The sequence below is a fragment of the Larimichthys crocea genome, chromosome XVI (assembly GCF_000972845.2).
Source record: "Larimichthys crocea isolate SSNF chromosome XVI, L_crocea_2.0, whole genome shotgun sequence".
Taxonomy (NCBI): domain Eukaryota; kingdom Metazoa; phylum Chordata; class Actinopteri; family Sciaenidae; genus Larimichthys; species Larimichthys crocea.
In genome coordinates, this window is record NC_040026.1 from 6,337,550 (window position 1) to 6,365,392 (window position 27,843).

The window sequence follows — 27,843 nt, forward strand, 5'->3', positions numbered from 1 at the left end:
TGCAATATTCCTTCAGGGAATCCCGTGCAAACCTCCCATCCAAATTTCTTGCATTTTGTTTGGTTCTTGCACTAGCAGACAAGATCTCCCTTGAATGTCGTACAGTGGAGCTAGATTAGTATGTAGTAAGGGCGGGTTCCATGTTAGAGTGAGAGTAGCGATTTAAGGGTGATTCAGGTAGGCTTGTGTTTCTGTTTCCATGCCCCTCCCATCACTCTGTTACCTTTTCCAGTGCAACTACTGTAATCCTTGCATCACCCCTCGTCTCCTCCTGCAGGCTGCGCCAGAGGAGGGTACTACTCGTACTCCAGGAACTGTTTGTGGTAAAACAAAAGGTACCTGGGGGGATGAAAGTACCATGAGGTCAGACTGGAGCATCATTAATACGGCAGCAGACGCTATCAAACGGCTATTAGAAACACAAACTGTATTTATTGACTTGAACACAGCTTCAGCAGGCTCACCCTTCACTATCCAGGACGTCCTTGATGCTGGCCTTGGTGATGATGGCATCGTCACATTTAAACCACTGGTCCTTGTGCTGGCGGATGAAGGTGGTGTAATGGCCACTCTCTAGCGTCCCCTGGTGGTTCACCACTGCAAATAGACTATACCTGAAACAGACAAGAGGAGCCAGAGAGGCCTAATGCAGAGACTGTGTATGCTGTAAATAGGAATATGTTACTTGTGCTGGTTACAGACAGATGTTTGCCTTACTTGTTGTCGTTGTTGAAGGGGTCCACAGTCTGCTGGTACTGCCCGTTCATCCTGCTTTCTTTACTGAAACACAGCAGAACAACAGTTAGTCACAACGACACCACCTGTTCTCAGAGGCAGCAGTCGAAGTATCTTTTTCTAAAACAGGTTTTCATTTCTGGATCCACGAATCCTCCAAAACAAAACATTAACGGCAATATGGCTCTTGTGTGCTTCCCATCATTCTTTTAATTCTTTACACAAACAGATGCACATAGTAGCGTTCTGTTTCTCCCCACAAGAGCTCGATCCAAGCCCAGACGCACAGTGCATGACTGTAAAACTGCAACAGCATGTGCAGTCATTTATTCCTCCCAGAGCACAGGTCTTCCTTCCATCACATTTTTCGGTCTTTGCCTTTGTGCAACTTACTTATTCCCTCCTATGTTTTTTCCGCTGACTGCCTCCTGTCTTCATTTGGACTGTGCTCACCTGGAGGCCATGAAGGGCGTCATGTCCAGCTCCAGCGGGAAGGAGACATAGGTTGTGATCTTCCGCCGCAGTTTGGCTGAATGTTCGAACCTCTGAAGACAAACAAAGAAACAAGTGTTGGAATACTGCGCTCTGGGAAAGCAATATCCCTGAGATCAGCAGTCTCACACACACACACACACACACACACACACACACACACACACTCTTACTTTGAGGTGAAAGCATGCCACGATAGGCAGCTTCTTCATGGTTAGCTGCTTGGTGGACTCCTGGTAACTATGGCAACCGCTGCACTTGATCTTAGCACTGCTGCCGAGGTGCTCTGGCCTGGTGAACCTAGACGGGAGAGGATGAGGTTTGGTGCCTGTGGTTATCCGTGTATATGTGTGTGTGTGTGTGTGTGTGTGTGTGTGTGTGTGTGTGTGGGCATGTGCTTTTATCCCTTAAGTCTCTGCTCCAGCGGATTTGGAAAGAACAGAAATTAGTTTTCAGGGAACCGTGTACAGGTGTGTGTGCGTGTCACTTGGAAGGGCTTTGGTGTGCTGATTCTAGGAACTGCTTTTAGATTGCATGTGTCTCTGAGTTTGTCGGTGCATATTCCACCGCACCGGTTACTTCTATTTTAAAACATGTGGCATTTTATCAAAAATGAATTACCTGCGCAGACAATCCGTGAGCGTTGTGGCTCCAGTGGTGTGACTCTCTCCGTTAAGAGCTGATCCATCTCCACCTGGGCTCAGGGGCCAGAACGGGGTGGAGGACCCCGGCAGGTCCAGGCTGATGTCCCAGAACGGGTCTATGGTCGTCGAAACACCACTGGGAAGAGAAAGACAGAGAGAGCCACGGGTAAAGATGCTGTAAATATCTAATGGGAGACTTAAGGAGTTGCTGTGTGTCTTCCATTCGGTTACCCACTTCACAGGAGGCACAGTAAGACACTGCACTTTGTAGTTTTCCTTTATTCAGACAGACATATAAGTGAGAGGGAGACAAAAGAGGGAAATGGTAAAAATTCTGGCATCAACTCCATCTTGGCACCGTGGCTCAGATCCTTGCACTCCTTATGTCGCTAAGCTCGTTCGTCTGGGCGACGAAGATAATTCTGTTCATTCAGACGCCGCAGCTTAGTCCTGGCAGTTAACGATATAAAACAAATTCTATTGGCTGACAGCGTTGGTGACCCCGAGAACATTTGGGTGGAGACCCGTCTTTTCTAAAGAAACTCCCCTTTGTTACCATCAAGCATTTCTTTAAACCGCTTATCTTGTGCACGGTTTGCAGGGAGCTGGAGTCTGTTCAGGCTCATGTTGGGCGAGAGGTGGGGTGCATGCTGGGCAGGCTGTCAGTCTGTCACAGGGCTAAAAACATGAACACCCACATTCACACCTACAGTACAGGCGAGTGTCCAAATCACCCCTACTGCATGTGGGAGGAAACCGGAACAGATGAACCGCACACAGGTGCATTGTGAACATGCAAAGCGCACACAGAAAGGCTTCGATCTGCACCGCCTTTTTGTTTGTGACATTATCCATTGAACCACCTCTTTGGTCCCCATAGTTACCACGACAGAATAAAGCAAAAGGTTGGTGTTTCTTTCAGTTGTGTGGCCAAGCAACCGAAACTTCATACCTGGGTCACCTCAAGGGTGTCTGTTTTATCATTTTGGCTAAATCTGGAAAAAAACAACAATGGCACAAGTCTTATGTTTTCAGGGTTTTCAATCAAGCGGCCACTGTGGTAAGATAACCTGAACCTCTTTCACCAGGGCAGCAGTCTCTCATTCTTCTTGATACAAGTTGATTTTATATGGAACAGGTTGAAATATTAAGACTACTTTTAAATTTTTGACAAAAAAGACCAAAAATGCAAAATCTAACATGATCATCGTGTCAAGTATTTAAAATGAGCTCCATCTCGACCAGCTACAACACTGAAATGCAGCTTACTGCTGAATGCACAGATAATAAGAATCTAATAATATATTGTATAATGTTATAACACTTATCAAAGGGGCCGTTCTGCATATGAAGTACTTTTATTTTTTAATTTACTACAGTTTTTGATGATGCGAGAGAAATCTTGAATGCAGGATTTTGTACGGTTATTTTTTTAATGTTGTCCTTCCACCACTTCAACTAACTCCTAATAGACGTTATGATTTATAAAAAGGTAATCATGTGCTCTTCTTATAATTACATTTCCTCATCCATTGCAGTGCGTCAGCTACTGTAAATTCCTGATGGTGTTCACTGAGAAAGAGCACAAGGACCTGACGGTTTCTTTAATCACCAGGTGGAGCTAGAGATCAGCTTCACAGGCTGTATTGCCATGAAAGGGTTTTCCTGTTGCTGCAGTGTGGCAGCTCAGTGTGTGATTGATGGTGCACTGTGTGAATGCTGGAGGCAGGAGGGTCAGCTCAGGGCAGGGAAATAAAGAGCTCTGATCCAGAATGCTGAGCGACAAGTGAAGTTTGTCATTTCTGAGTGGCTGCTTGGTGAAGTCTATGAAGTCTGACTTCTATCGTACACTGGAACATAATGGAAGTGTACTGGGCAGGGCACTGTAAGGTCGTGGCTTTGTTTTGTAAGGCTCTATGCAGCCTGTGGTGAGGCCTGAAAGGATTTTTATGTCATGTGTTTCTCCTCCTGAAAGGACCTTGCACACGTTCACACTTACTGGCACACTTGACAGGTGACGTCAGACTGCAGGCCCCCTGTGAAGATTTGGTCGATGATGCAGTTACAGTGGTTGGGGTTGTTGGCTTTCTTCCCGTTGTCGTCTGTGTGGATATAAAAAAAAACACACAGTCACTAAAAGCAATGCTGTGTAACTTCACAGCCGCCCTCTCTGCCTATAACCTGCAGAGACGCACAAACACAGATCGAAGAGAGTTGGTGTTATGTGTCTGTCAGTGCATCTCTCTCTTCTTGTTTCATTCACTCATCCCAACCAGCTCTCCTCCCGTCACTCCCACACTCCGCTAAAAGCTTCCTCTCTGTCACTCTTCATGCTTTTTTTTTTTTTTTACCCTACCCTGGCCTTCTTCACATTTGTTCTGCCGGTAGTGTCTAGTTTTAACATGTGTGTCGAACCTTTGCAGTGTCTGTGAAGGACGTCCAACGCCGCGATGAGGAACTCGTGGGCGTCCTGCTGCTCGTAGCCGGCCAGGTGACGGGCGTGGGTCCACACCAGATGAAGGAGGCGGAAGGGGATGTGTGGCGACCGATGGCCTGAGTAGAACTAGAGATGGAAGGTGTGTGTGTGAGAGGGAAAACCCTTATTCCTCTTTTCCATCTATTTGAACAAGTGCTTCAAAACAGACTCTTAAAAAAAGGACAGTTACCTCTTGGAAGAGTTGCGACATCTCGCACACCAAACAGGAGTTGCTCTGCATCTCGCATTTGTGTCGGTCTGACAGGAAGAAGTCGCGTAACAGCGGTGTGTGTGTCAGCGCCTGGACGATGCAGTTCATGAAACATGTGTTGCCCAGGTTTATCAGACCTCGCAGGCCTGAGGGTTCAAGAGGAGAGAAGACAGAGGACGTGAGAGAGGAAGGAAGGAAAAAGGGAGGACGAGAGAGAGAGAGAGAGAGAGAGAGAGAGAGAGAGAGAGCGCTTGAGAGAGTCAGATCATTTTTCTTGGCTGCTGCTGCAGTGGGCCATCAAAAGCTGCAGTGCTACACACATACAAACACACACACACACAGTAATACTGTGATGTCCCTGAGGCAATGTTGGACTGCATGCAGGGAAACCCTTGTCGGATTACAGCAGACTAAACCGCACAAAACACACAAAGGGGAGAGGGAGGAGAGGGAAAAGGAGGAAGGATAGAGGTAGTGTTTGCACAAACAAGCAGCCAGGCCTCTAATTTCCCCTCACCTAAAACAGTGCCAGTGATGTTAACGATGCTCGAGCAGACTCCTGCAGGCTGCTACAAGGTGTTAAACGTATGGCAGCTCTCCTCGGTTCCCGCACGCTGCTTCATTCTAACGTTCTCTGTCGCTTCTAATTTATTCTCATGCTTCTCTCTGAAGGCAAGAAGTGTGTTGGTTTATATTTACCAGCGATCACAGACGTGTGTCAGTGTTGACTGTTACCTCCGTTTGAAGTGGGGCTGCAAATTATGCCTGTTTTCTTTGCTGATTAACTCTTTACGAAACCCTGTCATCTTTGTCAGAATGTGAAATAGGTTCTCGGAGCTCGACATGACTTCTGTTTCTGCAGTCCAAAACAAAGGACTTCAATGAACGATGATAGAAAACTGAAAAGACCTCCACTTTTGAACCTTAGTAAACTGTTCATGTTTTATATTTGACAGTAGGCTGATTTTGTAATGTTAAAATTTGAGTAGTTTGTGGTCTTTAACGTCAGTGAGTGAAGCTAAACAATGAGTCAATCTTTAGCTACAAAAACAGAGATTTCAGTTTCACAATCTTTATTTAAAGGTCCAGTGTGTCAATTTTAGTAGTATTTATTGACTATTCCATGCAATCCGCATGTTGAACCACCATTTTTACACAGTAGCCTAGAGCCGACAAACCAAACACTGATTTAGATATGGCCTTTTGCTTTTAATGTGAATTTGCCAACCTTGCCTTGAAGGATTGGATTTATTTGGTTGCAATCTCCTACTTCACCACTAGGTGCCACTAAATCCTACACAGTGGACCTTTAAAGGTCGACGGTATAAGAATTAATGGGATCTGTTGACTGAGTGTATAATCACCTGAAGTAGTGAATAAGACGCGTTACATTTATGTTACCTTAGAACGAGCCTTTCATATGTACAGAGGGAGCGGGTCCTCTTCCATGGAGTCTGCCATGTTTCTACAGCAGCCCAGAAGGGACAAACCAAACATTGACTCTACACAGGACCTTTCTTTTTTACTCGTTTTTCATGAGTTGCACAGACACTATAGTCTCTCCTTCATGCTTGAAGCAAGAGGGGGAGGTGAAGGGGATTCAGTTGGTTGCAATCTGCCACTTCACCAGTAGATGTCACTAAATTCTACACACTGGACTGAACACACAGTCATCGAATTATTCAGTACTTGCATGTGACCACAGTCACCTAGTATTAACTATGTATGTCTCATACATAAATGAGAAAATATGAAGGAGTTTACATATCTTGACACTCTAATCTGTATAAACCTTAAATGGAAAGCAACGTTTAGAGATGATTTATGTATTGTTCGGAAATCTTAAAGCAAATGCCGTCTGGGAGGTCATCTGAGCAGGTTAAAAGACCCTGACCCTACTTCACCGCAATGCCACCCACCCACATGCTCAGTATAATAACAGATGTACTAAAGCTAAAGCTACTAAAGCAGAGCTGAAGCACCGAGCTCCAACAATACAACAGCTCTATACATCACTGCAGCAGCTGTTCCCTCTGAGATCTACAGCCGGTCCAGCTCGCTCTGAAACTGAACCCAGACTGACCAGATCTTTGCTGCCAACACTGATATGTGTGCAAGAGATACGAACCAATAGTACAGTTGGAGGTGATTCTCCTCCTCTTGGGGTTGTGGCGGAGCAGCTCCAGCTCCCTCTTGGTGGGCTCCCACGTCGAGTACTTCTCCCCTATGCCTGGAACACACCACACACACACACACACGTTGGATACATTCCTCAATCTTCTTCCCTATGTTGCTCTAGGAAACACATCTTCTTAAGTTTCAATCAAACCCTTAGATCTGAGATCTGTAACACTCATGGGAGACCTCATACATACTGGTGTGGCGTGATGCCACCGTGTGTTTTTAAATGCGGTCATACCTTGCATTTTCCAGGCTTTCCTCTGTTCCTCTTTGGCAATCTGTTCCATGTCTTTGTCATAAATGTAGTCTTGGCACATAAAACAGTAAATTCCTCCGTGCAGCAGGTCAATAGCTGCAAAAGAAAAGAAAAGAAAAAAACAATGCATGAGGAAGCCGTTTTATTCGTATGCAAGAACAGCCGTGCATCTGTTTGTCAGAGGGTGAACAAGGTGTGTGTGAACCGCTAACTGCTTCATCTCACAGCCTTTTTCTCTAGTCAGGCCATGTTGCCATGGTTGCTGCAATGCTGGGTAGCCGGGCTTATCTGCTGACATATCTGCTATGTGTTAACACAGACAGAGAGAGCGACGCCCCGAGAGAAGGAGAGAGCGATGAGAAGTCAAAAGGTGAGGAGGAGGAAGGAGGAAGGGAGGTGCCACCTGACTGTGCACACTTCAATGTCCAAAACCGTCCTTCCACTCCCTCTCCTCAATCTCCTCTCTCCACACCTGCAGCTACCTGTTTTCTGTTGCCATGACAACCTGCCTGTCGGCATCTCCCGGCCTGCTGTCCTCTGCAGGTATGGAGGGGTGAAAAAAAAAAAAAGAAAGCAGAAGGACAGGAGAAAGGAAAGGAAGGAAGTACAGGACTAAAGGAGAGAGGGGTGGAGAAAAGACGAGGGTGACAGTACAAGTGCAATTAGATGAAATGCTTTTACAACTCTGAATATCGAAAAAGTCATCAGGTAACCATAGGAACAAGAGGAGGGCAAAAGAGAAGAGGATAGAGATTAGCCTGATACCGGGCTGCAAACAGCACTGACCAAATAGCTGAGTGAAAATGCACAAAGCAGTCGGATGAAAGAGATGGAACGGTGGAAAAAAAAAAGGAGGAGGAGAAGCAGGGAGGAGGAGGAGGGGCCGCGCTTTAATGAAGTCTAATTCCACAGGGTTTTGTTAAAGATGACTTAATTACTTCCTCGCCAGTCTGCTGAGATCTGTCCCTTAAAAAAAAAAGAAATAAATCTTCTCTCTCCCTCTGTGCTAGTCTGCTTCTCACTCCTTTTTTTCCCCCAGCATATGATTCAGCAGCTAACCTGATTAAATTCACAATTACACTCTGTGGGGAAACACACACACTCGCACCAGAGGGGGGTCTTCCTGAGCTGAGCGATAACGCAAAGCAAAAGGAGGCTTCATTTAAAAAAAAAAAAAAAACAAGCCGGCAGATTCTCAACATCTGCCGAAGCCAGCAGCTTTTGTCACAGACACCCCGAGTGGCTCCGCTGCGGCACCGCGCTCCTCCAAAACACTGCAGTGGAACGTACTCCAGTCGCAGCTCCGACAGCCTAATTCTATTATGTGGAGGATAAAACAAAGTGGCGTGGGGCTGGTATCTCAGCATCCAGTTATAACAGGATGACGCCTTGTGACGAAGATTATTTCTTTTTTTTTTTTTTTTTGGTTACAAACAATGAATGTCAGCAGATTACATCTCACTGCAGCTTCAACCTCTAATACAAAGCCCTGTGTTCCAAAGCCTGTGTTTGAATCTTTGGGAATGTCTTGTAGCATTCACACTGCACTCTTACAGAGTCAGGTGTAAGGGTTGAGTTAGGAGTTGGGTGACAAATATATATCTGCTATTGGTGATTCACCTGTTTTTTTGGTGCTAGTTTATCAGTTCATTTTGATGTAAGAGTGAGTGAGTGGAAATACTGTTCTGAGACTGAGAGTTTATTTTGACCAAACCAGAGTCAGAACTGTAGAAATAACTAAGCCGGTTTTATTGTGTTTCTATCTGTTGTTTGAACTCTGTTTCTATGATGAGCTAACAGCAATTACATTACATTGCATTTAGCAGACGCTTTTATCCAAAGCGACTTACAGAGGAGGACTTTACTAAGCCAGTCTTAGTAAAACAGAGAATGAATTCAGAAGGTGTGCGGCTGTATTGAAAACGTTTGAATTAATAGTTTTTGCTGATCTTGTTTACTCGTTGCAAAGTGACTTGAGTGTGTGCTGGTACTTTAATCTCCATTCAATAGATGTTCCAAATTATGATGGAGTAGCACCATGACATCATCATGTATTTTTCATCACTGAAAAATCTTAAGGCCATCCATCTTTTTTGACAGATTAACACTGAGGCAGAGCTACTGTAACGTTGAGTAAGTCACATGTAATAACCAGATGTAGACAACCTTTAGTAGACCTCCCTGTCCAGTTGGCAGGGGATGTGCATATTAATTAGCTAATGTCTGTTAATTAGATTGTCTCGGAGGTCAGAATAATTCATCTGTTTTGTGTGGTGTTGACATGAAAAGTGACCGGAGTGTCTCTGGAATAATAAAATAACGGAATTTTTACAACCATGGCTGACAAAATGATGGACGACGAGAAAGTCTGACGCATCTCTGGGTGTGGTGCCACTTGCTCCAGCATTCTTTCAGTTCAACCAACAAACAAGACATTTAAAAAGGTTCTGCCTGACTGGTACTGGATTTTTGCGGCTGATAATGATGCACCATGTTGAAGCGTTGAAGATGGAAAATGAACTTGTCAGCACCCTGTGGTGATTATGCCATGTGATGGAGAGAAACAAACCAAATCCCACTTTTATTTTGCAGTTTTCTTTGACGTGGTTTCCAATAAAGGGCCAAACACTGGCTCAAAATAGAGCTTACTTTGGATGGCATCTTATTATGATGACATGGTCGTATCGTGGTGCTCAAATTAGTGACAAAATTAGTTTTTCATTCCTGTTTCTACCAGTGAAATATAACTTTATATAGATGATTGTGCACACATGTGCAAAATCCTGACATAAAGACAAGAAAATAACTACCGCAGGTGATTCCACAAAGGACACAAGAGTTCACTGAGTATTTAAATACCATGAATAATGTGCTGTGGCCTTAACCCAGTTAAACACCTACGGGATATTGTGGAGCAACATTTTAGAACGGCACACTCCATCATCGAAGCACCAGCTGAGAGAAGATCTTCTCAGCAGTAGAGTTCCGGAGACTTTGAGGATTGATGTCAAGGAGCATGAAAGCTGTTCTGGAGGCTCGTGGCAGACAAAACCTTCCTGTTATCATTTCACTCCTCACCAATCATCCATAGAGAGCAGTTTACAGGTAAATCCAGGCTGCACACATGCTGCAGTTGTTTTTCTAGGCGGGATCAAGTAAAACACAGCGATCTTATTCGGAATAATTCAGTGATTTGTGTGCAAAGTTTGGATTATCGCAGGCCTCGTGTCCCTGTGGGAGTAGCACGGACGGGGAAAACAGCCAACTGTTCTCGGTGTACAGCAAACACCCACGTCTTTGTGCAAATCTGGAGCCATCCAGATTGTGTCTGTTTGAAGCAAATATTTAATTCAGTGGAGTGAAAACAACTTTTCCCATTTCTCGATGCGACCGCTCGCCAACAAAGCGACCTCCGTGTAAGCTGTGGCGAGAAACTGAAAATAGAAGCCTTTTTTTTTTTTTAAAAGAAAGAATATTTTAACAAATCCGACGGGGATTATCGCTGAAGTGACTGATGTTTTATTTTACCTTCTATGACCTAGAATAAAAAAACCTGACAAAACAAGGCAGCGGCAAATCTCCTGTAAACAAACACACACACACACACAAACCACACCAGTGAATGTTTTGAAGGAAGCTTCGGTGCTCAGTTTTAAAATCAGCCAAGATAAGATAAACCTCAGTCTCTATTTATTAGACAGCAACATGAGGCCAAATACACAGGTGATCCAAATCTCCCATGAGGCCGAGCCGCCTTTTAGCCTGTGTTGCACCGGGTTGTGTAACACTTTCTGTGTTGCTCTCGATTATTTTGTCTGATTAAACGCATCACAAAACACATGCATGAGTCCAATATATAACAAAGTCATAGTCAACCTTAAATACAGACACACACACACACACACACGCCCCTGTGTTTATCATTCAGCTGTATAATTATCCCTTTTAACAGCCTTTGTTTTAAGACAAGGAGCGTTAGTGACGCCCTTGTGTGTGTGTGTGTGTGTGTGTGTGATGTAAATAATGCGAGCGTGTTGGTTAAGGAGGCAACAATCAACTCATTTAAGCAAAAGGGGGATAATTGCAGGTCTGGAAGCCTGGTGTGATGCCCTGTGCTTAACATAAGTCTCAATGCTCCAACTGCACCTGTCTATATATATATATATGTGTATGTGTGTGTGTGTGTGTGTGTGTGTGTGTGTGTGTGTGTGTGCGCCATACCTAGGTTATGCCTTTTACTCTTGGCATGTTCGTGGATGTGTTTTTTGGCAAAGCAGGCGAAGAAGACGCAGTAGAGGCAGGAGTGGAGTCTGTTGAGGTGGGCGCCGCACATGTGGCAGATGCATGACTTGGCCTGAAATAGAGAGAAACACACATTTGTGACATCAGTGAATGTGGACTCATCAAACTTTTAGTAAATACATCTGCTGAAAAATTGAAATTTAGAAAACACAAGATGGACAACGCTGCACTTATCGATATTCTCAAGTTAACAATGGTTAAAAAGATTACTCTGAAGAACTCTGCACTTTTCCATGACTCTTTAGCATCTTTCAGCTCGATGTTTTGGTTCTCCAACCTGCAGCTTTAAAGTCAAAGTGAAACGCACATTAAAGTGTGACACATTTCCAAGTGAAAACCAGACTATGTGGGCGGCGAGAAGCACTAATGCCAACCTTCAAAGCTCAGAAATATGGAGGCTTTCACTTTGCATTCTGGTGAGCTTTAAAGGACGAGAATACCAAAATAACAATATGAACACTGAAACTGCATTTTCATGTTACATGCTTATTTTACATAAATGATTTCAGAGAACAGAATGATTTCCCCCCCTCACATGAATCTATGGGCTAAACTAATCAGTTTTCATTCATTTCATTTTCTTCCCCCTCTGTCCTTAGTGTGTGTGTGCCACCACACAGCACGTACAGAACACATTCATAACAAACTGAAGCTGCAATTAAATCTGTGTAGCAGGTAAAAAGAAAACCTGTGTCTGCACTGTGTCCATGTCACATGTATTTTAGCAGTTACACAGTGGCAGAAACAAGTTCTGATAACAAAAACGAGAAAAAGTGTGAAGATTTGGAATAAATGGGGAGAAATATGGGAGACTTGTGACCCCCAGGAGGGAAACGGGAGAGGGCAATAAAAAAAAAATCGAGAGGATAAGTTTCCTTCAGAACAGACTGCATCACTGAACAGTGGTCATGGCCTAGGAAATGCAGTGGCGCAATATAAAAGGTCGGGCGGAGGAAGGAAGAAGGAAAAAAATAAAGAAAAAAAAAGGGCCAAATTCGGCCTTAGCCACTTTTTCCCCAATTGTAAACACACACTTTGCCAAGTGAAACCCAGGCACACACCCAAGATACGGTTTTGCCAACTACTTGACCCACGACATGAACAGTCATCGAGATAAGATAGACTTTGTTGTCCCAGTGGGAAATTTGCTGCCCTGAATCACATTTATGTGGATGAATTTCTGTTTAAAACAGAAAAAAAAAGAGAGATTTCCATATATAAAAAAACTCAAAATCAGTTTTTGACATGTGCATTTAACAACTGACACGAGGACATATTCCAACTGAGAAAATGCAGCTTTCAGTCCAGTGTCATCATTGTTCTGGTTCAGTCACTGCTCTCATCAACCTCGTTTCCAGCAGCGGCTGGCACTTCTTTTTAGCTGAAACGCTCTGATAACCACAGTGTGTGGCAGACACACATTTAGTGACTAGCTGGTGAACATTTAGCAGCTAAAGAGGCACATATTTCCCTCAGGCGGTGGTGGAGACCAGAAACAGAGCTAAAAGAAGAGTTAATATTGGACTCATCAGGTGAAAAGCAAATGTAAGCTTGTGTTGCTCTGCGTCTATTGGATACGTAAACAAACATTTGCTAAAATGTGTGCTATAATAAGTCACAAGTGGCCCAATAAACTGTAATAAAGTGTTTATATTCTGTAGTTTGTTTATTCTTTCAGTTCCACAGCACACCAGTTATGAACTAAACATAATAATAATAAAAAAATGCACAATGAATCTCCCATATTTCACATTTCTGGTTTTATTTGAAGTTTTGATGTCCAAAACAAAGATATATTTATGGTTTTAAGTATCCAAAAACATCTTTTTTTTAATATCTGCTATCTCACACACACCAGATGGGCCATGCTGGGGGTGTAGCTGAGGAAGGTGTGACATCACAACCTTACACAAGTCCTGATGGCTCGTTTAAGGGCACAGCATTTCTTCATGGATTAAGCCATTAATACTCACATTATTTATATCGTGGCTAGACCTGCTTTTTTTTTAAAAATAACACAAATGTAAATCTCACTCACAGTACGGGACCTGTAAAATATTCTAATGCATCATGTGGTAATGGCCATGCAAGTGCAGCAGGGAGATCTACAGTACATGGGTGTGACAGCGGCCCTTACATGCTTAGGTAGTTGGTGGGCATGTTGTGTTTTTGACATTTCAAAATGTCAAAAACAAAACAAGTAAAAACGTATTTCCGTCCATGTGTAATCAATCATCCCCTGCAAAATCACAACGGACAAAAACAATCCAGCAGTGACATCTTTCTGTGTTACGGTATGTGAGATTTTGTGAAATGAACAGAAAAAAGAAAACCTCAGGCCTACTTCATGTATACATACACACACACACACGTACATGGAGTAGATCTTATATGCTTGTTAATGATTAATAGAGTCTTACATTATTCTGTTTGACGGTCATGTTGGGAAAAAGGCGGGGGAGAAGGGCACGATTGTGGATGGAGGGGAGATAGCAACAGTTCAAAAGGATGCAGATGCGAAGCTGGCATGCCAATGAGCCAGCATGAATTTGGGGAGGTGAGAAGAAATGAGCAATGGCTGGAAGGGGAGAGGAGAGAAAATAAGAAAAGACAGGAGGGAGGGGAAAGAGGAGATGAAAGAAGGTGTGAGGGTGAAGAAAAGAGATGAAGACAAAAGGGTAAAACCTTGGGAGAAGACGATATTTAAAATGAAATTTAGGGGCCAATTTGATGCCACTGCAAAACGCTGATTCCAGCGTTGATGTGTTCACAAACTCACGCCATAAAGAGCGTAGGAAAGGTTTGAAAAAGGAACTGAGCAGAGCGTTTCAGTGACCACTGTTCTGCTGCATTGCTTAGAGCCTGTGCCAAAGCACATTTTGTATTTCTACTGTAAGCTAATGTTGCGGGAGAATATTCAACGCCCCGGTTTGAAGGTGGAAAGGCACTGCTGCACCAGCATCTGATGCAATACTGCTACAATCTTTTTGTCTTTAAAAAGTCAGACAACAGAGGGAAAAAGCCCAGCAGCCCACGGTGAGACCTTCAAATAGTTTGATATGTACGCAACTATTCAAAGCCCAGATATATTAAAGAGAAAAGTTGGTCTAAGTGCTAAAAATGTGTCTGTTACTTGATTCTTAACTATGAACTATGTTAGTAGGTGTGTTACCATTATGAGAATTTAAAGAGTTCGTTATAAAAAAAATTATTATGAACAATTTTGAATTTTGAGTGTCATAGCAATGATGGTGGGAGGAGTGGTCAGGAATCACACAACGACTCTACAGATCTTTACAACAAGACATTTACATAAGAAAGCTGAAACCTTCCGGATTGTTCCCATCATTTATATCTTCAGTTTCAGTCTGTCATCTGGTTCTTTTATCACTGGAGGCAAATAAAGTTATCGATTGATTGTTTGTTTAAGGCGTGCCCAAACCACAGAATAAAAAAACGACAAGCCAGTCCAGCCGTTCCCTCGTTCTGTGCTAAGCTAAGGTAATTATTCCCTTGTTGTAGCTTCGTATTTTATTGACAAATATTAGCGTGGTATTGATCTTCTTGCTTTAGACCGATTCCAGTTTTGCTTTTGTGGACTCCTTAAAAACCTGGAAACGGGTCACCTTAACACCTTTGGATGAAAACCTAAAGGTCAGGTCTTTACATGTTTATTAATAAAATGATGTTATTCTCACAGATGTTTGACATACCAACCTAGTATTCCATAGCATGGAAATATATAAGAGAAAAACAAACAAACACTGATTCTTATTCCAGTCACACACACCCCTCCATGCATAAGTGCTCATACAGCACATGAATTATGAAAAGGCATCAATATGCAACAATCTCTCTTCACTCATTCCTGGAGCTGTCAGTTACAGTATGCACGTTTGGCTTTCTGCTGCCTGAGAACGCTGTATTCATGGAGGAATTTGTGTCTGTCCGTCAGTCAACACATCCTCACATCCTCTACTGTTAACGCCAGTAACAGTCTGAGCACACACGCGGAGTAGTTATGGTTAAACAGTGGTTCTGCTCTGCTGGCAGAGAGGCTCGGTGAGGCTTTCATGGTCTTCGCAACGCCCAGAGAACACCCGGGGCTCTGTCCGTGTCATATTTCTCCGAGCGTTGCCTTGCGATGTTTGCGACGAGCCGGGGGGAGAAGTGCAGGAGAGGGTAATGGGCTGGAAAGATCCTGGTTAGAAGTGTAAGCGAGGACATTATCACACTGTGAGCCAAATGCAACAACATCTGTCTCGTCCAACGAAGGGAAAGGGTTTCACCCAAGAGTCTAGATATGCGAAAAGAAAAGCTATTCTCTCCAAAACTGAACACACTGTATCAAATAGGGGATAGTGCTTGCAGAAATAAGACAGAATGTGTAGAGAAAAGAGGAAGAAAGTCACTTTAAAAGACAAAAGGAACAGCAACATCATCATCATCATCAACATCAGCGCCTTTCTAGATAGCTGCTTTTCTGTCCTCCCTGATGAAATTACAATGTGAACATATGCGATCCACTGCAGAGCTGGAACTGATGTGAAATATTTCATAGACCTCCTGTCTTTTTTGCCACCAGCTTTAAGTTTAAAAGCCTTTGAACCTCTTCTACGATAATTGCATTTTGTGTTCTCAAGTGAAGTGGAGGCAGTGGGAGCGGCGACAGAAAGCAAGACACCAAAGTGCTGCTGGTTCTGGTACCAAGCTCAGAGTTTAACCAAAGACTGCTGCATGATTTTGCAGGTTTAACAGTTGCTTGCTGCACATAAACACGAGGGCAGCTCATCTTGGATGATTAAGTGGAATCGATTGTAAATGAAACATGAAGATGGGGGGTGCACCGTCCCACAAGGCTCCCATCTTTGTTCTCCGCTGCAGCGCCTTGGTGGAAAAAGAAGTTTTGTTTTTGTGGTGGATGGACAAAAATCCATTTGTCATTCATATACTTCTGTGACTGACACTGTGGCCAAACCAAAGAGTGCAGCCATTTGAATTCTCAAGGTGACCGAACGCTTAAAATTCAATCTGCGTCAGAAGGTCAGCGGACTGTCTGATGCAGACTGAATGTTGATCGGAAGCATCCGAGCACGGGGTGGACGCTGAATGATCTGAAGAGTTGTCCTGATATGTAACCGAGGCACGGTCAATAGAAACATAGTACCACGGGTAACGGGACACGTTATACGCAGCGGGGATGGGAGCACTCCTGCCAGTCTTGTCTGGTTTTCAGTGGGAAGGGGGGGGGCAGAGAGGCGGCAGGAAGAGACCCTGCAAATATTGACACCATTTATTTCAGTAAACATGCCTCCTACCAGCTCCCACTGATCTCCCAGCGATGACGGGGAGGAGAGGGTGGTGAGGGGGGACACAGGGCTGTCCCAGAGCACATTCAAGTGCAGGATGCATGCAGCCAAACACACACACACACACACACACACACTGCAGAGGCAAACACTACAAACATGAGGAGATGTGCCTTAAACCTAGTTGAGAACTATACCGCAGTACAAAGATAGTAATGATGCATCTCTGTCATTACGGTTTGCAAGATAACTCCTCATGTTAAATCAATTAATGTCCACTTAAGCGTGGAAATAGCACCGTGTAATGCTGGCCTGAGGTCTGCTCGGTGGGAGGAAGTGGATCCGCTGCAGGCGCAGCGCCAGAGCAAACAGATGCACATCAGCTCTGCGGTCTGCAGCTTTGAAGCGAGCTACCGGAACGGCTGAGTGGCTCATGTGCTGCTAGTTTTTGAGGTAGTTTCGCGGTTGTAGCTTGTGTGTCAGGTGTTGAGGTTGGTATTTACAGTACTTAAGACTAAGAACATGAGGGAGAGAAAAAAAAACTAGAGCCACTTTGCTCGAGTGTGGGTAGTATTTGACTGAGAGCGAACAGTAGTTTGGCGTCGGATGTTTGTTGTGTTGTTCTAAGGGCGGGGAACTGTCCACGCACGCGACCGCAGCTCACACACACACACACACACACACATACACACACACACACACACACACACAGTCTGCCGTACATTAGCCTCCCCTCTAAAAACACCCGTTCATCTCTGTCACTTGTTACCTTGCGTTTTCTGGTCTCGGCTGAACCGCTCCACACGAAACACTGATAAATGACCCTCAGGTTCTGCTTCCAGTTGTCCACTTTGAAGCCGTTGACATGAGGGCAACCCGCGGGACTCATGGTAGTCACAGCATCCGGCTTTACCCGTCCTCTCTGGCCGATGAAACCTGTTCAAATCCCCTCGGTCCAAACGGTGCTGGCTGGTTAGCTTGCCAGGTTCGTTATCCGCCGATTGCTGCGCTCTGGCTAACTGGACATGTCCTGGTTGCAGTAACGGAGACACGCGCAGTAGCAAACATCAAGACGAATTTGACAAATATTCCTCTGTTTGACATGAAATGTTATGGAAGCATTAAAATCCGGAATAGCGCCGTAAATGTAGTTCTTCACATTCGCTAAATTACATGTTAGCAGGCTGGCTAAAGTTGGTTAGCACTGGAATTTCAACAGTAGCTTACAACGGTGAGCGTTGTCAAGACCCACCTCATTCATAACGACGGACCAATGAGAGGAGAGCGCTGCGCATGATTGACGTGTGCCAACTTTCCTTTCGCGGCTTAAGTCCCGCCTTTACGAAGCGGGTGCTACGTCTTGATTGGTGCCGATTTTCAGCAAAACCACATCCGCCTGTAGGAGGGCGTTCATTGGCTAAAGCATAAATCAGCTTCATTGTACCAGGCAGAATGTTACAGTGTGACAATCAAAGAGTGGATGGGGGATTCAAATCCACCTTACAGTGCACGTAGAAGCAAATGGATAAAAAAAATATATATTTTCACAAATGCATGAAACCCAGAGCTATATTCTTAAACAATTTATTATTAACAGATCCACAATCGCAAAGCTCAAGCTCCCAAAATGACATGACAGTTTGGTTTTCATCTGTTGACTTCATCTCTTGTAATAACAAGCTGTCAAAAACGGTTATCTATACAGTGCTCTAGCGACCTCTAGTGGATCCGACCTAAAAAAAAAAAAGAAAAAAAAAAACGAAAAAAAAAGGAAAGAAAAAAAAAAAAAATCAAAAACAAAAACAGTGCACCAGATTGTGAACGACTCCTCCATTGTGCCGAGTTTGGTCGAGGGCATTATGTCCAAATACAAGTTTGTACAGATTCGCTATTGATGATATCTACATTCTAACCAAAAAGGAGTGAGAGGGAAACGATCGTCGCAGTCTTTACAAATGTAGAATATAATCAGATTTATTCCTCGTCAGCCATAGATGTTTCTCGTATGTAATGCCCTCTTGTTACGGCCATCATGCAGCAGAACCAAAACAAACAGTGAGATTATTCACACATATGTTTGGAACAAATAAGTCCAGTTTTTATTATTGTGGTTTCTGTTAATGTAGCAGTGGCGCTCCAACCTGAACATTGATAAATAAAACACTGACAAAATTGTAATCTTTTTTTTTTTCTTTTTCTCCTTTTCTGTAAGGATCTTTTGTTATCCTTAAGACACTGTGAAGAAAGAATAACCAAATCTATCATCATTCCACACAATTAGATTTTCCTTGACCAATGTCCTTATGCAATAGAATGTTTGTTTGTTTTTTCCTCTTTTAAAAAAATCCAACTCATCCTGGGAAGAACGTGTTGGGTGGCTGCAGCGTTCTCTCCCTGTCCAAGGCCTCTCAGGAATAACTTGATGTTTTGCTACCAACATCGTCCTCCTGCGATCCCATACTCTGCAAAGAAAACATGAAACACGTTGAGAATGTTACCTGGTAGACAGCGGAACGAACAACTGGTTTAAAAACCAGTTCCCGCTGCACTTCCATTAACAATGGTGTTATTATCTCTTGGCACTAACCAAGGGACGTTTCCAGGAAGCAGATTTATGACTAAATTATCTGAATCTCTTTGCTGAAAAAACACAGAACTGATTCTTGCACAATCGTCCCCATCCCAGATTCACTCAATACACACAGACCTTTTGCATTTATGTAAGTGCATTAGAAATGCTTCTGTAACAATTAAATACCAGCAAGCATTTTTTTTCCTCAGTAATTCCAACACTAGCCACCCATACTACTGTTGTACTGTCCTGTGGTAGAATTAAACGTAAAAAATAAATGATCTAAGGAATATTAACACACATAAAGCATCTGAATGAATAAATTAATGCAAATCCAGCACCGAAACATGTGGTACATATGGAATCACATGTAACATTTGTTATGACTCCACAAGTTGTTGAACACCGTCTCACCTTCTGCACAAATTGTGGGTTTACTGTGATTTCTTGATCCATAGACTTTAGTTTCTCGTCCAGCTCTATACATTTCAACATCTGAAAGGAGAAAAATGATATAGTGTCACGTTGAAACATAACATTCCGACAACACTAATACAATGACCCAACGATGAAGACTGAGCTGGATATCCTCACCTCTTGATCAATTTTGTGGAGCATTGCTGGATTGTTGTATTTTTCGGGGTTGTCGTGGAAGCAGACCATGCCATCCTTTTGGTTAATGCTAGCATAGATCTCACCATCTTCAATCTGTGCAGAAACACGAGGAGGATCATAAAGAATATTAAACAGAGGAATTCTCGGGCTGATCGATAGAAACCATTTAAATTCCAACAGGAATTAGATTTATAAAAAGGTCCATGAATAAAACAGAAAATGTTTAACCAGCCAAAGAGCTCACTTTAAACTTGCAGGTGAGGCTATAAATGTCAAACTGAAGTGTCTACTAAACCACATATAATGCTGTGTATTGCACAAGTCTTCATATTGAAAGAAATATATCCATTCTAATCAATATTACATTGTTTGATTATATATTTGAATATTTTTATGATCAAAACAGTACGTGTGTGGATGATAGAACTGACTTTTGATGCTTCAGGTGTTCTGGGCTGACTCACCATGTGTAAGACGTATTTCTCTGCTTCCTGGGGGCCTGACAGCTGCACTCGACTTGCCATGTCTTGCAAAGACAGTGTCAGGAAGGTCTGCAGGAGGCAGATAAAACACAAACTGATATTACAAAGAGATTAGACCAAAAAGATCTGCAGGACATACGAGTGTAACTTAGTGTATGGTTACTTTCGTTTGTTGGCTCTTGCGCTGCTCAATTGAAAGCAGCCAAGCACTTGTTCATTGTACAGCTCCTCTAACTGCAGCCAAATATGACTGACTCGATAGCGATTATATCCTGATCATTTCAACTGTAGAGTATACAGAATACCAATATGTGGCTATCCATTTCAGAACAGCCATCAAGAGCCAGAAAAAACAAAACAAATGAAAGCTAAATCATGGTACTAAGACAGGAAAAAAACACTACAAAATGTCTACTCTCGTGTCATGACACGGACGTTAAAGTGACATGTTATGGAGCTCTGGCTGAAGGCGGCGAGCTCTTGTTTCATTTCTGTTTTGCTCAGCTTTCTAAGCACGAGGAACAGCTGGCTATCAGATGTCTACATCTGCCTTTGCTCACCCGTGTTTTGAGGACGTTTGCTGTCATCTTCACTAATTATGTGTGACACTGTTGTTGTGGAGGAGGATTTACACACAGTTTCAAAAGAAAACTTGACCAGATAAACTAAAGTAAACAGGTACGTGTTTAAACCGCTGCTTGATTTAAATACACCAAGATACTTACTCTTTAGTCTAATCCTGTATTGCTTCTTCCGTAAAATTAAATCTCTAATCAGGTCAAAGCACCAGTTACATAGAACATTTCAAACCATAGTCTTGCCACACAGAACTGAGAGCTGGTGGAATTTATGTTCTTGTGAAACATCTGCGTTCATGAATACAGAAACCCACCTTTGTTAACCTCTGGATGTTCTTCTTGTAGAGGGAGGAGAGGCACTGTTTGACCAGGCCTGTGTTGTTGTCTCGTGTGAAAGTCTCGCTGTGTTTGTTGACCAGGTTGCGCAGCTCGGCCGGGTTGTTGGTGGCGTAAATTTGAGCTAACTCGTGGTATGCGTTGCTCAGGGGCTGAGGTCAGCGTCGGGGAAAAAGAAAGAGAAAGGACAGAGAAAAGCAAACACTTAATGGTGCAGCAAATCAAGTTCACACTGCAAGCAACACCACTACTACATTGGTGACATCCCCTAATTTCAGAGCTGAATAGAAATCGGGGAAACTCTGCATGGAGGCTCATAGCGAAGAAAAGATGGAGCTTCATGGTCATTTGGTGTTAACGGACTGCAACCTCCTCTACTCGCCCTCCCCTTCAGGCATAAAGGAGAACCTACAGTGGCCACAAAACACGTGAGAAACACAGAAGCCCCTATCTAGAGCCACTGTTTGTAGAAACATGTAGAAACATGGCGGACTCAGTGGAAGAGGAGCTGTGGCGTCTGTAGATATAAAAGTCTTATTCTAAGATAAGAGAACGATGATTCTTTAATCACTCTTACCTTCAGGTGTTTATACACTCAAAAAAAATAATCATAGTGGTGTATATTCTAATAAATAGAGCATTCTAAATCTGACACACTGGACCTTTAATTTCTCTGTGATCTAATTTTATGCACAATAGCTCTAGTTAACTACACACTTTGGACTTTTTTATAGTAATGATTGACTACAACCAAATCGACCAGTTAATTGATCATGGAAATAACCACAGCTGCTGCGCTTTTTCATGTTACATGTCATGGTAGTTAAAAAGCAAGAGGCACAAGCTTTTGGGTGTTTGGGAGTCCAGATTTTAAAGCAACATTAGATTTGAAACAGGAGACAGATGTTTACATATGAACTCTAATCCTCGCATACATCGTCATAGATGAAGTTTGTCTGTTAACCTAATTATCAACTTGATTATTTAACCATGGAAACAGTGTGTGGTTGTGTCATTTTTCACACTGCAATAAACTGAAAAGTCAACCAGCTGCAGCACAGCAGTAACTGCCTTCTAATATAGGGCACAGGAGTTGTACCCAGCGTTTAGTGCTGCTGTTTTGAGGACGTAAAAATGTATGTACACACAAGTTTATTAATAGGTACAGCTAGATTAACCAGTCTAATACAACAGGCCCTGCAGGAAATCCTTCATGAAGGTTGGAATGTTCTGTTTTTATTAAAACTGTTGAGGAGGTGCATGTGTTGGTGTGGTGTGTGTGGTCATTTTGGATGCTGCAGCCTGTGGTGCTGTGAGCGTATTGCATTATACAGAGAGCGCGCTCTCACTGATATGACAACAATAGAAAAGCCTGTCAGTAATTCAACTGAACCAACCACAAACCACATCCTCCGAAATGGCCACAGAACTGAATAAACACCTCTCTGAACCAAAGACTGAACAGTCTAACCTTCATGAAGGGATGATTTACTGCAAGACTGTATTACACTGAATTAAGTTCAGCTCGGTGTACATAATAAAGTGACAAGTCAGGTTATTTAAAAAAGGTCCACATACGTAAATGTGACAGCAAAGCTCTCATATTATTCATTCCACAGTTTGTCCTTACCTTGATGAACCTCCCTACTATTTGTGAGGTGTATTTGGGCAGCGGCTGCATTTTGCCGTGGAGAATGAGTGACACCAGAATGTATTTCTTATAGGCTTCCAACATGATGTGGCTCACTGCCATGGCTGGAGTGGTTATTGCCTGCGAAAGAGACAAACAGAAAAACATGAATCGTCTAATTCAGCTTGTTACGCCTCTACATGCATGTAAATTAATCGGAGTGCCGATAAAGCACAGGAGTGTACCTGTTCATAAAAATACAGTGCTCTTTCGAAGTTTTTGAGGCCCGTGTAGATCATGCCGCCATAGTAGTAGTAACATAAAAAGTGCTTTGCGTCGTAAGCTCCGTTCTCCTTACAGATGTCCATCATGTCCAACTCCAAGAAGGGCAGGGCGGGCTTGAAGCACTTTGCTAACAAGCACAGCTGCAAGAAGACAGGTATGTGGTGAGAGAGTCACTAGAGAGGAACTGTGGTGCCGGGACTAATCCTGTGTTTGAATTATTTAAAAGCACCCTTTAAAGACTATATTCAACAAGTATGCATTTAGGAGGAGGAGGAGACCGCCAACTAGATCACATTTAGAAGCTACATTCAATGTGAAAGCTCGATCACAAGGCCATTTAAGATCACCACGACTCACCTGACACAGGTCTGCATGAACTGAGGTAAGTTGGTTTGTGTTCATCTGCATTTTGTCTATTGCCTGTTTTAGGACAACAACACCCCTCAATGGCTGTCAGAGAAGGAAAAAAAAAAAAAAAGTGACTTTGCGATCCAAACACAGTGAACAACAGTCCTGACCTGTCCCGCACTTTAAAATGTATTAAAATATTAACAAGTAAAAGAGGAGGAAGGAAAACATGCTACTTTTCGATGGTGGAACTCAGCGAAGTATAAGTAATAGGATGACTCATTCTTGTGGAACAGTATTGAAAGATGAGACTCATTTCACTGAAGCCAAGGGTGCACACAATGTTAAAAAAAACAGTTTCTCCCACTCATGAGCTTTGTCGAGACTCTGCACTGTGTCCTTTAAAACATCATACACACGTAATGGGGACAATGACAAGGACACCTGACAGAAACAAGAGCATTGTGTAACTCAAAAACATCACAAAACACACAGAAGAACTAAAACTCTTATTCTTGAGGGAGGAAGTACGTGTTTCTCTCTCTCTCGTCTCCTTTGGACAGTCACATGTTTCTCCTGCTGAAGTTTGGAGTAGGTGATGTAACAAGGTGGGCTGCACTTTGTCAACATGTGTGTGTGTACATTCATGTATGTCAACACTGGCACGTGTCAGCACATGCTGTAAGTAAGTCAGTTAAATAAAGGCTCATGAGTGAGCGCTAAAGATTACATAACTAAAAACAGAGCAGCTTGACTGAAGCTGGAGATACATGTCCAACAAACCAAAGACTGAGCGAGGGGCAAAGGGCTAAATAAACCGAGAATAAATAAACTTCATTTGCATTCTGGTATTTAAACTATTCGGTCTTCATTAGCAGCCACAGCACTGCTGCGGTGAGTCATGAACGAAAACAAACTGGTCTGCACAACTGTGATAGCATTCTGAATATGCAGCTTTTCTTTAGCTCACGTTTCATCTAGCACTATGTTTTTACAAAAAGAAATCTAAATAAATATAAAATGTATCGAACCACTCAAAACATCTACAATGGCTGCTGACGTATTTGGAGTTTTTAGAAACGTTTAATTTTTAATTATCAAAGCTCTGAGATGATATTTAGTCATGATGTCACTTCCACCTTGGTCAGAATCAGAATCAAAGAGTCTTACCTGTTTCCGCTCTACAAGGGCGTTTGTCAACTGGTGGCAGAGACCAGCAACTGTGAGAGGAAAAGGGAAGAAAGAAAGAGTGATGACTGAAGTGTTTTATTTTTACTATAGCCCATAACTGCTCAAGTTAGTCTAGATTAAATCACCATGTGATCCAAACTTTTATTATTTTTTCAGTAGGCATGCCTTTGGGACAGAGATGGGTTGGCGCTTTGCTCTGTCATGTGACACTGTAGCATCCAAACTTGGTGTTGTTTGAGGCCTCAGGGTGAGTCCTTTGAAGTGATTAAAAATGAATAGTAAAACCAAAGGGATGCCCTGTGAATACAAATCTTCATATTTGCTTCCAAACAATGCGCAACTTGTCATCTTGCATTATGTAACCGTGTCACATAAACCAATACCAGCAGAGTTGGGGGTGGGGGATGTTTTTTTCCCCCCCAGGTTGAAGAAGCAGTCCCTCAAAATGTCTGTGCACGTCCAAACATGTACATATATAAAATGCTTGTATTTTCCTCAAGCTCCAAGTTGTGTCTGTGCCAAGCAATATTAAGACATTTGCACAAAAGGCAATTTATAACAGCAGATGCTGCTGAACACTGCTAACAACGACAGCAATATACCTGACCTGAACAAGCTATATTAGAGACGGCATACCATCATAACAAAGCAAAACATTTTCAAAGCTTATCCGTGGAAAACGCTGCTCTCTCACATATCGAATAACTGTGTAAAGTGCTTGCACCAAAAAAAAAAAAAGAGGACATAATTTAGTGTGGCATAAACTCTGATCAGTGTAGACAGACCACTCCAGACAACTGGAACCCTGAACAACACGAACAACAACCTGCAAGATACCAGACATGCTTCTTAAACATCTAAGAGTGAGACGCTTGCTCAGTCTGGACTTACAAGTGTCTGTTGCATATCTAATGTGCTCCCCGTTGCAGGTACTGATGAAGAGCTGGACTTGGGAGAAGAGCGTCTCAAAGTCAGGGATGTTTGGCATGGAGAACTTCACAAATCTGGAACAAAAGAGCAGGAAAGGACCTTTCAGTGAGACAAAGGGTACGTGATGAAGACACTTTGTTGCGTGGGATGAGAATGAAAAAATAGATTGGTTTATATGTTGGTCATATCCATATGCAGAGGGATGTGCAATTTTTACATATGAAAATAAACAGCAAACGTGAAACATTGTTTAATTTATGTTTCTGATGTTTGTGGTTTGTGACGTGAACACAGGACATTTAGCGTTTTGTTTTAGTATATATAATGTCCAGTCAAACTCTTAAACATTGTTAATTTAATAACTGTTTAATATTTAATGCAGCATGTGCATTTCTTGATTTACCTCATTCATTAAATTACAAGAAATAATAACTTTCTTTGCTTCAATGAAGTTCGTGTCTTCACTATCAGCGGTCTACTCTGCAACAGGTAGCATTCGCAGCTCTGTGGCTACATCACATTCTCTATGCTACATGTGACAGGCGGCAAGAAAGAGAAGAGCACTCTTTCCATAACGAGGAAATACTGGATAATTTATGCATTTTTATTTTTACCAACTCAAACTCAAACTGAACTGACACAGCTGTGTGCACCATTTGCTCCTTGTTAACGAGCTTTCTGAAAGGCTCCACCATCTCCACCCTGTTCATCGTAAGAAGTCTGAGTTGATGTTCAGCAGGCGGAGCAATAACAGAATCTCTTGGCCCAGTTCATAAAAAAAAAAAAATTGGAGCAGAAACTAGGAGCATAATGACTGCAGGAGTGTAGAGGAGAACAAGAGTGGACAGAATCGAATACAAAAGGAAAACAAGACAAGAAACAGCAGCAAACTTCACTAGAGACCGGGGGGAGAGCTCTTGACGGGTGCAAACTACACTGAAGACAATATATGTCTTAGGATGGAGCAGGTTACTTACAGCACAGCCAGCACGCCCAGAGAGTGCTCCTGGATGTCCAAGGCCCCCAGCACCGTGTCCAGGTGGGACAGATTTTTGGCCAGCAGCTCCCCACTCTTGTTGATCAACTCGCATAGCTGAGTCATCTGGCCTGGAGGGGTTGAGGAGCAGAAGAACAGAGGGACAGTAAACAACTTTGGACCTTCTCACGTGGCCTGTTAGATCTTTGGAAAGACACACATCTCGTACCTAAGAGACAGTTCACATCGCAACGCTGGATGCAGATCAAATTTTTAGAAAAGGCTTCTTTTAGGCTGGCCTGTTGTTTTAGAATCCAATTAGATTTTTATACAGGGATTTGATGTCTTTACATCTGACTATTTTTATGAAATGCTTTGGCACACATGCACAAAGATGGAACTGCAGTGGTAACCAAAATTAAAAATGTTGTCCCCCCCATCAGAGTCATCGTAAATCATGAGGTTGAACTCCACAAAATGAGACTTTTCGCAAGTATGTTAGGATATTTTCTTCCATTATTTAAGTGGTCAAATTAATAATAAAAAAATCTATTTTCTTGTGTTACGACCGCCAAAGGTTATTCTTTACGGATACAGAAAACAATCTCACTTACAGAATTGTTTACAATCATCGTGTCGTGCCTCAGTATTGCAACAGAAATCGGCCGGTCAAGTGTCCTGTCAAGGCCTTGCAACAGAGGTAAAGCGAGTGAGATTGACAGATGACTTTGAACCAATAATACGCGCTAATTCAGTTCGCCAGCCAATCACGTGGGGGAAAGGGCGGGACTACCGGTAGGCAATCCCCAGAAATTATTTTCTAGATCAAAAAGAAAAAGTATGATTTAGACATTTGCTTTGATAAAATACCCAATTCGCGGACATCCTTGGCATCCCCGTGTACTAACGCATCTTCTGGTGACACTTTACAGAACTCTCGCAGCCAGAGAAAGACATTTTAGCGGTGTGTTTACATGATAAAGCAAAAAGAGGCTCTGACCAGTTTGGCTTGCCTAGCTATCGGCAAGGCATTGGATAGCATATGCTAGCTACCTAGCTAATACTCCTCACTCGAATGAGTTTAGCAAACCAACCTTGAGCGGAGAGCTGCCGCACATTGTTCACAAACTGCTCCAAGGCTGAAGCCATTATTTCCCGGGTCCAAAGTGGAGGTAATTTGCACTGTTTTTCATTCAAACGTCAGAAACAACTCCGTCCGGACTAAGACAGGGGGCCACACAGCCGCCACTGAGGTCAAGCTATCGCGAGATCATAAGAACAGAGCCGACTGCAA

At 42.9% G+C, this 27,843-nt stretch overlaps 2 protein-coding genes across 3 annotated transcripts; both read right to left on the minus strand.

The window, feature by feature from the left end:
- Positions 1-296: 296 nt before the first annotated feature.
- usp22 (ubiquitin specific peptidase 22) lies at positions 297-18,541 on the minus strand. Its single transcript, XM_027289226.1, has 14 exons — positions 17,859-18,541; positions 17,376-17,636; positions 11,217-11,349; positions 6,978-7,091; positions 6,687-6,788; positions 4,538-4,704; positions 4,287-4,434; positions 3,871-3,973; positions 1,849-2,007; positions 1,401-1,527; positions 1,189-1,280; positions 718-780; positions 465-614; positions 297-339 (listed from the first exon to the last, which is right to left on the minus strand). Exons 2-14 carry the CDS (start codon positions 17,493-17,495, stop codon positions 297-299), a joined length of 1,521 nt encoding a protein of 506 aa, XP_027145027.1. The 5' UTR covers positions 17,496-17,636; positions 17,859-18,541.
- Positions 18,542-18,762: 221 nt separating this feature from the next.
- On the minus strand, positions 18,763-27,843 carry cops3 (COP9 signalosome subunit 3). 2 transcript variants are annotated; one of them, XM_010743649.3, is made up of 12 exons: positions 27,644-27,843; positions 26,551-26,680; positions 25,535-25,647; positions 24,623-24,672; positions 23,462-23,554; positions 23,065-23,244; positions 22,820-22,960; positions 21,168-21,341; positions 20,258-20,344; positions 19,773-19,886; positions 19,593-19,673; positions 18,763-19,068 (listed from the first exon to the last, which is right to left on the minus strand). In XM_010743649.3, the coding sequence occupies exons 1-12, from the start codon at positions 27,696-27,698 to the stop codon at positions 19,015-19,017; spliced, it is 1,272 nt and encodes a 423-aa protein (XP_010741951.1). In that variant the 5' UTR covers positions 27,699-27,843; the 3' UTR covers positions 18,763-19,014. The 2 variants fall into 2 exon arrangements, with proteins under 2 accessions (XP_010741951.1, XP_019111091.1); XM_019255546.2 differs by lacking the exon at positions 27,644-27,843 and adding an exon at positions 27,164-27,186.

Excerpts from the sequence above, each read along its gene's own strand:
- usp22 (XM_027289226.1), bottom strand. The coding sequence starts at position 17,495 with ATGAGTCCCGCGGGTTGCCCTCATGTCAACGGCTTCAAAGTGGACAAC. Across the intron at positions 3,974-4,286 it reads CCTTCACAGACACTGCAAAG|ACGACAACGGGAAGAAAGCC; the intron begins GTTCGACACACA and ends ATATCCACACAG. Across the intron at positions 1,281-1,400 it reads TGGCATGCTTTCACCTCAAA|AGGTTCGAACATTCAGCCAA; the intron begins GTAAGAGTGTGT and ends GTTTGTCTTCAG.
- cops3 (XM_010743649.3), bottom strand. The coding sequence starts at position 27,698 with ATGGCTTCAGCCTTGGAGCAGTTTGTGAACAATGTGCGGCAGCTCTCC. Across the intron at positions 23,245-23,461 it reads TTCATGCAGACCTGTGTCAG|CTGTGCTTGTTAGCAAAGTG; the intron begins GTGAGTCGTGGT and ends GTCTTCTTGCAG. Across the intron at positions 21,342-22,819 it reads TAGTAGGGAGGTTCATCAAG|CCCCTGAGCAACGCATACCA; the intron begins GTAAGGACAAAC and ends CGCTGACCTCAG.